The 15,385-nt window shown below is 41.4% G+C and overlaps 1 protein-coding gene across 1 annotated transcript in view; it reads right to left on the bottom strand.

Moving 5' to 3' along the window:
• The window catches only part of AGBL1 (ATP/GTP binding protein like 1), a 637,395-nt gene that overhangs the window by 508,843 nt on the left and 113,167 nt on the right, over positions 1-15,385 (bottom strand). Inside the window, exons 15-16 of the mRNA XM_011229612.3 lie at positions 15,176-15,320; positions 1,715-1,868 (exon numbers count right to left, since the gene is read on the bottom strand). Of these exons, the coding sequence (XP_011227914.2) occupies positions 1,715-1,868; positions 15,176-15,320 (299 nt within the window). The remainder of the gene's footprint in view (positions 1-1,714; positions 1,869-15,175; positions 15,321-15,385) is intronic.

The raw sequence follows: 15,385 nt of genomic DNA on the forward strand, positions 1-15,385 counted from the left end.
TGAGCAGGGAGCTCAACATGGGGCTTGATCCCAAGATGCTGGGATCATGATCTGAGCCGAAGGCAGACACCTCATTGACTGAACCACCCAGGAGCCCCATGATACCTCTTGAGATGAACAACAGCTGACATATCAGCACTTTTTTTAAAGACTTATCTGCCCATTTGAGAGAGGGAGGCGGGGGGGGGGATGCGCAGAGGGAGATAGAGAAGCCCCACTCGGACTCCCTGCTGAGCACGGAGCCCAATGCAGAATCGATCACAGGACCCAAGATCAAAACCTTGAGCCCAAACCAAGATCCAGCTGCTCAACCAGCTGAGACACCCTGGCACCGCTCAGCACACGTTTAAGAGAAAAAAACTATAAGGATACAGAAGAGAATGCCCTTACAATTACTAAACTCAGGCAGCAGACAGAAACCAGCCTTCTTTGATTCATATGAGGGTGAGGTAAGATTTCTTTTCTTTCTTTTATTAACAGAACTATTTCAGAGTGCCAAATTATTTAGGGATCTTCACCATGTTTCAAGTCCTCTCCTTAAAGTAGGAGTGACCTTTCTAGTTATGACACCAACAAAAGCACCAGGGTCAGCGTACCCAAAAATGCAAAAGCAGAGGCAGCTCCACCCCGTGATCATATGTCGGGTTCTTTCTTAGCTCCTATTTGGAAACCGAAACTCCAGAACACAGGCTTCCCTAAATCCACTTTCTTACATAAATAATTGACCAGCGAAGCGTGCCCTGGAAGGATTACCATCTCTAACTTCCAAAAACTATTCATGTGCGAACAGAGGACTCCATACTGTTACAGAAATTGCTCTTAAATTCAGAAAACACGTAAGAGAATTTCTGGAAAATCCCTTATTATTCATTAAAGCATTTTAGGGCCTCATTAATTCAGATGGGATAATCATTGTTGGTTAGCCAGGTTGTTAAGCATCCATTGTTCAGATGCTGATGGGGTGTGAGAAATTACATTTCATATCCACCAAAGAGTCACCTGAATGCGGTTACACTTCATCAGGTAAGGTTGCATCTTCTGGGGATAAATTAGCCAGATTTTTTTACTCCCCAGTCTTTTCTTTCATCTTGCAAACTTTTCTATATTGCAAAGCACCCTCATTCTGTTTGGTTTTTCTTGCCTATCTCAGGTCTAAAGTATGTCAGAAGCCAAATTTAAGAGCTAATTGGTCACAGGTAAGTCACAGTGGTGGCTCGGGGCTCTAACATTTCAGGGGCACGTGTGCGTGTGTGCACAATTGTGTGTGCACATCTGCCTGTGTGTTGGTTTGGTTTGACAGTTCTTGGCTAGAGCCTCTTGCACACTGTCAGCCCTTCAGATCCAAATGGTATTCAAGCCATCGAGGGGATCCTTCAGCCAGGGCTCCTCAACTTCCTGCCTTTCCAGCCCTGGTCTGGCCTTGGGAGCAGTATAATGGCAATAAGCATGGGCAGAAGACGGCCTGCCTAGAAAATGTGACTCCAGTTCCTCTCCCTGACAGTTTGCAATTTATTTTTTCTCCCTTTAACAACAGGGCAATGCTAGTATTTACCCTTAGTCTTGTACCAAGAGTGGGAAGTGCATTTCTATAAAGACAGACCAGTCCCCAGGTCTCTCTGAAGCTTCTGATTGCAACAGAACAGGGAGCGTCCAAGGCTAGGAGGACACCCCATAACCACCACATCTTCAAAGAGAGTTGTCATTTTTTACTCACGGAACTGCTTCAGGTGGTCAGCACTATTGGACTCAGGTGTGGCCGTGATGGTCACCAATGGACACAAATTCCCTCCCAGCGTCTGGCAGAGAACGTCCTGGCGGAAGTAGACTTGCTTGGGGTTCACGCTTTTTTCAAGGATGTCAAGGTGAGTCTGGAGCAGAGATGAAACAGAAGCGATTATGATTCATGAAATATTTTTGACCATAAGAGTAGAAAATAGCAACAGAGCTTATATTCATATATCTCCCAATAGGTTAGACAGGCTTTTGTTCACCTAGTGTACCCAATATGGGGCATTAAGTGATTAACAAGGGAGCTATTCCAACTGGCTAGGAGAAGTTCAGGGAGACTGAACAGGAAACATACATTTTGCATGTCTGTGCAATAAAATATCTGTTTTCGAGCCGCACTGAAAGCAAGAGGGCAGGGTATACAGCATGCTTCCTGTCGCTGAGGCAATAGAGTGAATGTGGCCATGAAGACAGGACACCTGGGAACATGAGACAGAGAGCTTCGGAAGCATGTAGTACTTTAGAACCAAAAGATATAAAGAGTGTTGTGAGCACATTGAAGGACAATACAAAGCATTGATCCACTGGGATGCTAGGTGAAGAGAACAATGAACTGGTAGTGATTAATTTTCCCTCCCCTACCTTCCCATTCAAACACTCATTTAAAACACAGAAAACTACAGAAATGGGCTAGCCATTGAAACTAAGACTCGGCAATCTTTAAGAACTCTGACTATATTTTCGCTAGTTCCAACGGTGGGGTTGATCAGAAAGAGGTTAAGAGATTTCCTCCCACCCACACTGCGCACCCTGACGATAGTGACGTAGTAACCTCAGTAACCACAGGGAGAAGCTGCCCCCTCCAGCACAAGAACATCACTGTACAAAACCTATTCTTCCAGCTGAAGAGCTGAAAGTTTTCACCATAATCAAGAAGGTATGAGGGCCAAGGGGAAACCGCCCCTTTGTTTTTTTGACAAATGACAAGCCTGTTGGGTAAATAAAACAAACATGAATCCTATGAAAAAATATATAAAATATTCATAAGATATATTGTGAAAAAGGGAGCAGTGCCCTCAAAAAGTCAAGGATGTGCTTACGTGTGAATAGGACTTACTCTGGAAGTGGTAGGCAGACTAACACCTCCCCCAAAGATCCACACCCTAATCTTCTGAGCCTGTAAATAGGTTATCTTCCATTGCAGATGCATTTAAGATTCAGCTCTACTTGCGATGGGGAGGTTATACAGGCCGCATTACTCAGCTGGGGCCAATCTAATCCCAATGACTTAAAAGCAGGGAATTAGTCCCATCTGCAGAGAACCAGAGATGGCAGCGTGAGAAGGACTCAGGCTGCCATTAATGGCTTTGAAGATGTAGGAAGTGGGTCAAAAGCCAAGGAACATGGTGTTCTCCAAAAGCTGGAAAAAGCAAGAAAATGAATTCTTTTCCAATAGCTTCCAGAAGGAATGCAGCCCCAACACCTTGACTTTGCCCCAGTGAGACTCATGTCGAACTTCTAACCTTAAGAGCTATAAAACAAAACAAAAGCTTACCGTTTGAGCCGCTAAGTTTGTGATAATTTGTTACGGCAGCAACAGAAAATTAATACACAAATAAACAAAAATAATTTTCTAAACTAAGTAAAAATCCTAGCATTTGGGTAAATGTAGACTAAAACCTACTTGTACTCTATTGAAATATCTGAGTTGCAAGGAGAAAGAAAAAGGCCCAAGGAAAGAGAAGACTACCAGATGACTCTATGTAACCTTCCTAGTAGCCTCAGGGATATCTGAAAATTTGACCCTGAGTCATATTCTCTTACAATTGAGACCCCATATCATCTACCCCCACATAGTCTACTGACTTTATTATTCCCTGTCTGCTTCAACACAACTTTACTAGTCTAGGAAACTCTTGCCCAGGAAAATATAAATCACAAATAAATGTATTGTTCATTCCAGGAACATCTCATCAACTCTTCAACAGAAAGCAACAACTGACTCATTGGTCCAAAACCCTTACAGCCCCTCTCCTCGAGATTCGTGCCTTACAGTGTCCTTAAAGCACTGAGTCATGACCTTTACCCAATGCCAATCAAGCCCCCACCTTAAAAAAAAAAAAACTTCTCTTAAACAAGACTTTAAAGACTTAATAAAGATCCCACCTTCTCCCTTCCCCTTTGAGGTATTGTCAAGACTGTTACATATTTCCTTGGAAGTATATTACTTTCCTCTCGCTGCTATAATGAATTACCACAAATTTAGGGGATGAAGGCAGCACAAATTAATTGTCTTATGGTTCTGGAGGTCCAAAGTCCAAAATGGGCCTTCCTGGGCAACAATCAAGGTGTTGGGAGAACTACACTCCCTCTGGAGGCTCCAGAGGATTATTCATTCCCTTGCCTTTACCAGCATCTAGAGGTCACTACATTCCTTGCCTCAGGGTGCCTTCCCTCCCATCTCCAACACCAGCAATCCCATTGTTCCCACCTCTGCTTCCACAGTCACATTTCCTCCTCCTCTGTTCCTGACCCTTCTGTCTCATTGTTTCATGTTAAGACCCTTGTGATGACACTGGACCCAACCTGATAATTCAGGAGAATCTCCCCATCTCAAGACCCTTAACTCAAGCACAGCTACAAAATCCCTTGTACTAAAGTAACACCTTCACAATCACATCTGCAAAATTTCTTGTACTGCGTAAAGTAACATCTTCACAAGTTCCAGGGATTAAGATGTGGACATCTTTGAGGGGGCCATTATTCTGCCCAACATATCAAGGCAAGCAATAAACTCACATCTGTCTTAGAAACATGCTGCTCGAGTGAAATTTCTGGGACCAGCATTTGACACAATACCAAATAATGGAATTAGGAGAAGCATGTCCATTCCAGATTCAAGAGGAGAATTCAAAGGACACCTGGGTGCCTACGTTGGTTAAGTGTCTGCCTTCAGCTCCAGTCATGATCCCAGGGTCCTGGGATCAAGTCCCGCATTGGGCTCCTGGCTCAGTGGGGAGCCTGCTTCTCCCTCTGCCTGCCGCTCTGTCTCTCTCTCTCTCTCTCTCTCTGACAAATAAATAAATAAATAAAATCTTTAAAAAAAAAAAACAAAACAGGAGAATTCAACTGAGGCCCATGTACCCAACCAAGCCTTTGTACTTCATTCTTGGGATTGTTCATTGCGTAATAAATACCAGACATTGTTGAGATGCACTGCACTGGAGATTGGGAGGTAGTCTCACACCCCTGAGAAGACAAGGGGACTAACTAAGTATACGTACACAACCACACACAGCCAAAAGGCTTATGTAGCTAGCTAGGTATGAAAGTTGAAGAAACCCTGGGGCCGAGGGTCAGCATCATCTCTCATGACCACACACTTCCCTAGTCAAGAGTGACTAGGGCCAAAGAAGCCAAGTCTGGGAGTCCAGAGATCTTCAGTAAGCCCTTTCCATGCATGCTGTGTGGCTGCTTGCCTTGAGTCCTTTCTCAAGGATGAGTAAGTTTGGCTCTAGGAAAGCCTCATCTTGTGTGTTTGTCAACCTAACTAAAATCAACACCATTACGCCTCATTGGGCAGAATGGGAGGTTGCACCCTAAAATTAAGATTATTTTTAAAAAGTAGGTACGTGTGTTTGTGTGTATACATGTATGTATACACAAAAATCATACTTGGGTCATACTTCCTTCTGCAACACTAGATGCCAGGTGTAAAGGAATATTGCTTAGTGTTTGAAAGTAGAAAGGACTGTTATCCAGTAAACCTATGATGTGTTTGTCCATGAGCACATGGGGCATATATGCTCAGATGGGCAAGAGCTCAGAAAACACATCACCTTATCTTTACTGAAAATAATAACTTGAAGACATATTTCAGCTGCCTCAAAATCAAACTAAGAAATAATATGGCAGTCCAGTTAAATAAGGTGTGAGTTTACATGACTACTGAAAACATGGTCACTACATAATACAAACATAAAATGCAAATATACAATTATAAAATAATAATATAAATACATTATGCAAATATAAATATAATATAAATATAAATATATAGAAATATAATAATGTCACTATAAAAAACAATTATGTGGGGAGAAAATAAAAATTATCAAATCTTAACGTCATCATCCAGTTGTAAAATGAAATTAAAAAGAGATATGCAGTCACCAGTCAGAACGGTTAGAATTAACAACTAAGGAAACAACAGATATTGGTGAGAATGTGGAGAAAGGGGAACCCTCTTCACTGTCGGTGGGAATGCAAGCTGGTTACAGCCACTCTGGAAAACAGTATGGAGGTTCCTCAAAAAGTTAAAAATAGAGCCACCCTATGACCCAGCAATTACACTACTGGGTATTTATTCAAAGGATACAAACATAGTGATTTGAAGGTGCACCTGAACCCTAATATTTATAGCAGCAGTGTCCACCATAGCCAAAATATGGAAAGAGCCCAGATGTCCATCGATAGATGAATGGATAGAGAAAATGTGGTTTATGTGTGTACACACACACACACACACACACACACTAGAATATTAGCCATCAAAAAGAATGAAATCTTGCCATTTGCTACGACGTGGCTAGAACTAGAGGGTATTATGATAAGTGAAATAAGTCAGAGAAAGACAAATACCATATGATTTCCCTCGTATGTGGAATTTAAGAAACAAAACAGATGAACATAGAGGAAGGGAAAGAAAAATAAAATAAGATGAAAACAGGGAGGCAAATCATAAAAGACCCTTAATTCTGGGAAACTGAGGGTTGCTGGAGGGGAGGTGGGTGGGAAAATGGGGTAACTGGGTGATGGGCAATAAGGAGGACACTTGACATAATGAGCACTGGATGTTATATGCAACTGATGAATCACTGAATTCTACTTCTGAAACTAATAATACACTATATGTTAATTAAATTGAATTTAATTAAATTAAAAAATTTTAAGAGAGATGTGCAGGGGTACCTGCGTGGTGCAGTCTGTTAAGCATCCAACTCTTGGTTTCTGCTCTGGTTGTGATCTCCCGGTCATGGGATCGATTATGTTTGTATTGGGCTCCACACTCAGCGCACAAAGTCTGCTTAAGTTTCTCTCTCCTTTTCCCTCCACCCCTCCCCGCTGTGCGCTCTCTCTCTCTCAAATAAATAAATCTTTTAAAAAAAGGAGATGGTCAAGGGAAGAATAAATTAAAACAAAATATGAACTTTCTTAACTTATACAGACATAGTGATATTATATCATCCTTGAAAACAGCAAGGCAACATAGCAAGATGACTAGGACGGTAGGCTCTTGCGTCAAACTGCCTTGATTCAAATTTGAGCTGTGGATTCTGGAAAAGGTATGTAAATTCTGTACTTAGTTCCTTTGTGAATCAGTTTTCTTATCTTTCAAAGGATTATAAAAATACCCACACCTCACTCAGCGGTTGCTATAATTTAGCCATTTACTGTGTGTGAAAGGTGCCTATCATATAGGAAACACTCAATTTTAGCTGTTATTGATAGAGAAATATAGGCTCAAATATGTGTTTTAAGAACAAAAAGGGAAACACTAGTAGAATTATAAACACTAAGTCAAAGAAAATATGGTCGGTCCATGTTGCATAAGAAAGAAAGAGAGAAAAAGAGAGACAGTGAGAGGGAGATGGGGGGGAAGGAAGGAAGGAAGGAAGGAAGGAAGGAAGGAAGGAAGGGGAAAGGAAAGGAAAGGAAAGGAAAGGAAAGGAAAGGAAAGGAAAGGAAAGGAAAGGAAAGGAAAGGAAAGCAGAGGGAGAAAAGGAGACAGACAGAAAGAAAGAAAAGCAAAGCAGCATGGAAAATAGCATAAAATCAAAATGACAGTAACTCCAAAAATTGCTATAAGTATAAATAAACAGCCTTATTAAATGACAAAAACTTTCAGATTCATTTTTTTAAATCCCATTGCATACTGCATATAAGAAGTACTTTGAGAGAAAGGAAAAATACATAATGTGTATGAAAAGCACTCCTAAATGATCTATTTTGTTTACCTCTGCTAAAATATTTTAGGAGAGAAATATTGAAACTTAAAGGATAAGCAAACATAAATTAAAGCAGGCTTGGCAATCGTAATATATGACAAAGTCATATTTAAGACCAAGTACATTAAATGGGATTTAAAAATCTTATTTTGATAAAGGGCATGATTCACAATGAACATATAAAACTCATAAATCTTAAGAATCAAATAACATAGATTGAAATATACAGCACAAAAATGGCAGAAGGGGGAACAATGGTACAAGGAATGGGAGACTCTTAAGAAAGTGTTGAATAAATCAGCTGCACAAAAATAATGATATAGAGTGTTTGAACAATATTGTTTTTATAGATAAATGTCAAACTTTGTCTCTACAGAGAACATTTTTTTCCCTCAAACATCCATGGAACTGTAACAAAAATTAATCCTATACAGGGCTTTTAAAAAATTCCCTAAATTTTCCCCCCAAAAGTAGAAACTGTACAAACACATTATCTGACAATAATTAAATGAAATTAGGCATATATAAAAATGGTCCGAAATACAGCAGAAATCAAAACATTAGAGAATAGAAAACTATCCTCCTGAAAGAAGGTCATGGAAGAAATTCAGGTATGAAAAGGAAAAAAAAAATATTAAAAATCAGTGTAATTAAAGTCCTGGTAGAAGGAGTGGGCCATCTGGTCTCCTGGGAGAGATGGCCCAGGACAAGAATAGAAATGTCCCTGTCAGCTATGTCTCACCCATTCCAGTAAAGCGGAATTCCAGAACCTTAGTGAAGGGAATGAAGATAGTCATGAATTTAGATGAAATTCTCTGTGATCATAAACAAATTATTTTAATTGCTTTTGTAAGTTTCTGGGTGAAAGCTGCTCCAATATTGGTTATTACTGAAATCCAGACGCGTGGCACCTGCCTCATGCTTACTCTCAAGATTCCAGGTCCCCAAACTGGGAAAGAAATACTCTCTTCAGCAACGTCTTCCCGAAATGTATTTTGTAGGACGTTACTAAGTGCTGGGGTGTGGCAGGGAGGTGGAGGGGTGGGAAATTCACAGCCAAAGCACTGGGAACATGGTGAGTTAAAGAAAAGGAAAACATTTTCATGGCCCCAGAACTTTTCAGATTCTTCAATTCGCCAATACGCACCATGAACCTAGAAGAAAAACTAGCCCACAGTGCTTCATGAATTTATACGACCGTTAAACTCTTTTTCTTTAAAGATCTCAGGATACTGGAATGCTATAGAATGTGCTTTGGAAAATGCAGTCTTAGCTGAACTGTTTCCATGAGGATTTTTTTTTTTGCCATCAAAGTTAATCATCTGACATTTCATTACGGCTACAAGGGTCCTTATGGGATTGGCGGGGTCGGGTTGGGGGGGAAGCTTTCTCAACAGAAGTACTGGTCATCATTCTGTGATGTCATAAGGTTACACACAGGCCAGAGCTTTTTGGTGTCTGATGCCAAATCTAAAAAATAATAATAAAATCTAGATTTTATAAATCATATCTAGGAAGCAGGTTTGGAAGCAGTTTGCCTATGACAGAAGTCATCAAACACAATTAAGTATGAGAGAAAAAAGTAAAAAACACACACACACACACACACACATCGTGAACACTGTCCTTCAAAACAGCATCATCCTACAGATGGTAGCTACACTTGTGGTGAGCACAGCATGACAGACAGAGATGACCCATCACTATGTCACACACCTGAAACTAACGTAACATCGTGCATCAACTCTATTCAAATAAACCAGAACAACATAACCTTAGCGTGCCCCCTAGCAGCAAATGCGGGAGAAAGCAAGGTTTCAAAGTTTTCTTCTCCTTTGAATTCTCTGTTGCATTTTCAATTATTATTTTTTATGATTAATAATATCACAACTCAACAAATGCCTATTTTCTTTTAGCTGAAATTCATTTTCTTTTTTTTTTAAGATTTTATTTATTTATTTGACAGAGAGAAAGCAGAAGCAGGATGAGCGGGAGAGGGAGAAGCAGGCTCCCCACTGAGTAGGGAGCCTGATGCAGGACTCGATCCCAGGACCCCAGGATCATGACCTAAGCTGAAGGCAGATGCTTAACAGACTGAGCCGCCCAGGTTTGGAGGTGAATGCTCCTTCTCGGGTCCAGCAAGGCCATGTGTCATTGGACTTTGCTGAGATCAATGATGAGAGGAGCAGGACTTCTGAATGCACGTGCCAACAACCAAATATAATCACAGCCCCGCAGAAGTCACAGGGGTGGGATTCTTTACAAAAATGGAAAAGAGTTCAAGGCAATGATGGGAGCCCCAGAGAGACTTTCTTAGAAGCAAATCCTACCTCTCCATGAAAGATGCCGGGCTGATAAGGTAGGCTGCAGCCTCCTGGGCACCTCTCCGCAGGAGCCTTCTGCCTCCTTCTCCTCTATCAGCTACCCCCTTAAAACTTCCAGAAAAGATTGCACTTGACCTCCGCAGGTTACCCCACCGATGGCTATTGATAAAGTGAGAAGCACCTGCACTCAAAATCATTCGTTTGTCATTGTTAGCCCCTAAACTGCTATACTCTGTGTCCCCCTAATTCAGAAGAAGGCTCACCCCTAAGGAGATGGCTGATTTTATTTGAATACAGATTAATCCTCAGCTGTCACTTAAATACACTCGTTGGAGACTGGAAGGCGTCTCATCACAAGACAAGAACAAATGACACTTATAAGATAAATAGAAGCCATAGAGCGCGCTGCCAGCAGGTCCTAATGGGCTCTCTCAGACCACCCCCAACTGCCAGCACCACTCTCGCTACATTAAATGGACTTTCTTTAAGAAGGAAGAGAAAAGATTCATCTCCAGGTGTCTGCTCATAGATTTGCCGATTAGAAAGAAACAATGATGTTAATATCCTTTTTCCATTAAAAATAGATGAAGTTACATCACTGATGATTTGGAAATGAGAGTTAAAAAATTATTTTAATCAACTACCCTAAGACAGCCATCAGTAGCCTTTGTATTTATTTCTTTGTGGTCCTTCATTTGGATTTTTTACAGAATTTTAGTTTTATTGTAAGTTTTGGAATGGGTATCTTCCCATCAGCCCGATGGAGAAAATGATCACAAATCGTTATAAAAAAGAGAATAAATGCTCTGATGCCTACCATCTAATATCGCTCACTACACACACACACTTGGCCAACACTTTCCATGTAGCAAGTCATTTACCCTTCATAACAACCCACGTGGTAATTGCTTTGGTATGCTGAGCCCTTCTAAAAGATTGTGCGAATGACATTCTAATTTTCTTTTCTTTCCTTCTCCCACTCTCTTTCTCTTTCCCTACACTATACTCCATTTCATCTCTGAAGATCATGGTGGGAGTACCTGCCGCCATATGTATATATGTCTCCTGAAAATTCCTGCTCAAACTTTCAGAGCTTTAAGCTCTGCCAACATATGGAATCTACTCATGATCACTTTTCTAATCTCTTGCCAACTTGTACAGTTATAAGTTCCCAGGGAGATCCTCCTTCCTTGCCCTCTAAAATGTCCATCGGAAACTCTCTCGGGGCCCCATTTTCAGCCAATACTACCGGCTACCTTGGGACAATCCACATCATACTCCAAATACTTTAATGAGCATTGCTAATACTTGAACATCAATGCAATTATTGACAGCTTGATATGGATGGTTAAAATAGAATTCCATTTGCTTGCTCCATAATTATAATAATATTATATTTCTTTCTTTTTGCTTTATTTTAAAACTATAATTTGGACAATTATCTAACAGAGTTCCTGGCAAGCATCTGGAAGATATCAATCTGATAGAACCAAATGCTAATTCTCTTATTATAAGAGAATAATAAAATTTTTTAAGTTGCAAAATTGTATTCATGGTGAAAAACATCCCATACACATGTCCTCCACTATAAAAATGCCTGTAATTACTAAACATAATCCAAATTATAGGAGATTTACAAATTGTGAATTCCACATAGAAATGTATTTTCCACCCCTCAGCATCACCCCCAAGTAACATGCAGTTAATTCTGCCCTTGGGGTATCATTCACATTTAATTTATCACTGATCTGTTGGAAGAAAAACATGTCCTTAGGACATGTCCAAAAATAAAAATGAGTAGTGTGCACTATGGAATGTACTCATTGTGTCCAGGATGGGAGGAAGAGATTTTTAAGAGAAGTCTTAGAGTCAATTATAGCTTAAACCTGGAGAGAACAAAGACCATGCATTACTGGAAATGTAAAACCCAAAACTGACTATATACCATTTTTCACTTTCAAGTAACAAATGTCTTTCTTACTCTGTTCTGCTCATTTAGGAGAAACAAAAACATATCCCTTTTCCTTTGTCCCTTTTTCATTAACACTCCTCAAACTTCCCCAACGGGAAGAGATTCCCAGTCAACAGGCTAAGGAACAAGCCAGTTCGCATCGATTCACAAGATCTCTCTCTCCCTCTCATGGAGACCAAGGAACTGGGAAGGGAGGGGGCTCCTCTTTTCTTGTGTTTTTGTCCCCCTTCAAGACAAAATTGTCCCCTCACCAACTCTACTGGTTCCCAAGCTATTTGTTGATTGTCAATTTCAGGCCCTGTGGTCTGACAAGAGCACAAAAGTTAAGTGGATCCCAGAGACATAAAATGTGATGGACAGGAGCTCCTAGAACTGGAGCCCAATTTACAGGCAATACAGCCACCAAGCTGTGTGGTTGTACAACTGTGATGGTGGGTTCAAGTCATCAACCCATGGTGTTAATCCAGAACACTGAGTGCCACAGATGTAGCTCAGCTGGATACTGCTGTTCCCCAAACATGGTCCCATTCTTTTCTTTTCTAAAAAAAATTTATTTAAATTCAATTTAGTTAACACACAGCATATTATTAGTATCAAGGGTAGAGTTTAGTGATTCATCAGTTGCATGTAACACCCAGTTCTCCTTCCAACAAGGGCCCTCCTTAGTACCCATCCCCCAGTTACCCCATCCCCCCGACCCATCTCCCCTCCAGCCACCCTCAGTGTTTCCTCGAGTTAAGTCTATACAATGGAATAACACTCAGCCATCAAAAAGAATGCAATCTTGCCATGTGCAAGGATGTAGATGGAGCTAGAGGGCATTAGGCTGAGCGAAATAAGTCAGTCAGAGGAAGACAAATATCATATGATTTCACTGATATGTGAAATTTAAGAAACAAAACAGATGAGCATAGGGGAAGGAAAGGAAAAAGAAAGTAAGATAAAAACAGAGAGGGAGCCAAACACGGTCCCATTCATACCCCGAGATGGTCTGATGGGTCCTTGCAAGGTGCCTGCAGGTTGATTCAAAGTCTGAAACTTTTTCAGCCAGGGCTTCACTGTACCTGGCTTCTTACTTTAAGTTCTAGTCTTTGAAACAGCTTGCAGGCACCTCACAAGAACCTGTCAGAGCATCTTGGGATAAGAATGGGACCGTGTTCAGGGAACACCACGATCTGCTGAGCCACATCCGTGGCACTCAGTGTTAAAGATAAAAACCAGGGGCTGATGACTTGAATCCAACTATGAGACATTATACAATCACATAACTTGATACTACATGTACCAATAAAGTAGACTAGCCTTATAGTAGCTACTGTCCATCAGAGCAGGCAAGGACACTGATCTGATCCCAGACCAGAGCTTCTTCTGAATTTCTTCCACACTTTTCTATGGAAAAGTAGAAAGGGAACATGAATAGCCATCAAAGACTGGTGCTCCGTTCCCTGCTTGGCCACTAGCTAGATGCAGAGGCATCTAGGTCTCGATGTGTGCATCTGTAAACGATAAGGGTGAATCAGACAATTTCCCAAACCCCTTTAAGCTCTGAAGTTTTATACTAACTGCTACTGAGAATCACATCAGTGTCTAAGATCCAACAAGGGAAAAGAACAGGGTCCTGGACCCCTGGATCCTCCCCTCAACAGAAAAGGCAAAACACACACACGCAAAAAGGAGTCCCCTTCCCCAGTCAACTTTCTACACCCGGCGCTTCTCAGGCAAGACAACAAAAGCAGCTGTTGAAGGGGATCATGAATCTTGCCTGCTCTACGTCCCTAGAGGTGAAAAGCATGTTTTATAATGAACATAGCTTGTTACGGCATAGCTCGTGACACACATTTGTTGGATTAACTTCTTAAGATCTCTAAGTGTGATGTACAAATAATACTAGCTGTGTATCTTTTGCAATCTGGAAAACAGTAAAAAAAAAAACAAACTCTCTCTTTAGGCAAGACAACATATGGGAAGCAGGGCAGATGCCCTCCTAAAGCAGTTAGCTGAGTGGTTTCAGAGATGCCTTCTCGATGGAGAAAAACTTCCATTTATACCTGAACATTCCTTTTGAAGGCAAGGGATGTTCTTGGTTATTATTTTTCCCAATCCTTATCATGGACTTACAATGAAAATGCTCATCCTTCAGGCTAAGTGAGAGAGACACTCACACATACAGTACACAGGATTATAAAAATGCTAATAACATTTTGCATTAACACAGAGGATGAGACTGCTTTAGAGAAGAGCCTTCTAGCTCATTAATCCTCGGGATAGCCATGAAATAGCTGGGGGAGGGGGGATAGTTTTCCAACTTTTCCAAATGACAGGAAACAGCACTATCTCAGCAGTTTGCTCAGATCCGTCCAGTAAGGGTTTTGTAGGGCCTGACCGAACACAGGAATACTAACTTCGGGTTTGGACTGACTGACTCCACCCGCCCCCCCATAGCCAGACTGAAGCCCTCGTTTACAGGGACTTGGTGTTGACTTCTTCCATGCCTCTCACACACCCTGGATCCTTCTAGCACCTTCCACCTGAGGCCATGGAAACCACTGCCAAGAAAAGCTCAAGTGGCTACTTGCTCAGGGGCCCAGGTGCTTTTCTCTAGCTTCTTCTCCATCCCCCTTACTCTCTGCTTCACTCCTCTCAGTGGGGCTATGGGCTTCAAATCTGCCTCTCGGCTGACCCTATGGTTTTTTACCCCCATTTCTCTTCCTTTCTTTTCTTTTTTTTTTTTTTTTTTTTTTTTTTTTTTTAGAAACTGTCTTTCTTTTTTTTTTTTAACCCCCATTTCAACTAGATCATCTCCCTCTAATCTCATGACTTCGTGTTTTAAACTTGAGGGCTTCTTAAAGACAGAGCCCCTATGACCTGGCCCCACCTCCTCCTACACTCGTCCTGCCAATGCAGAGCCTTGCCTGACACTTGGGTCCTCAAAACATCCCTGTCATGACCCCAGCCTCCCGCTCTGCCCACAGAAGAAGCTGGCACCCACAGAAAGCCACCAAATCAGTGACAGCAAAGCCTGGCTCCCTTAGGAGGACAATAACAATTCCCCACCAGGATGTCAGGGTCTCCTGAATGTTTCCAGGGAAACCCCAAAGAGCCCCTTCAGCCCAGCTGGGGTGATGCTGTCAAGAGGATGTTACCAGGAGGGCTGTGTAAGTGTAGGGATAGTGGTAGGCCAGGTAGCAGGCATCCTCATTGTGTGGGAAGGTGACCACAAAGGTGAGGGTATAAAAACACTTCTCAGATGTTCCTCCCATGATGGCTGCACTCTGGCGATAATGATTTCTAAAAAAGAAAGGAGAAGGGAGAATGAGGGAGAGGTCCCAGATGCTATAAACCTGCTAGGTTAT

This window comes from Ailuropoda melanoleuca, chromosome 9 (assembly GCF_002007445.2).
Source record: "Ailuropoda melanoleuca isolate Jingjing chromosome 9, ASM200744v2, whole genome shotgun sequence".
Classification (NCBI taxonomy): Eukaryota; Metazoa; Chordata; class Mammalia; order Carnivora; family Ursidae; genus Ailuropoda; species Ailuropoda melanoleuca.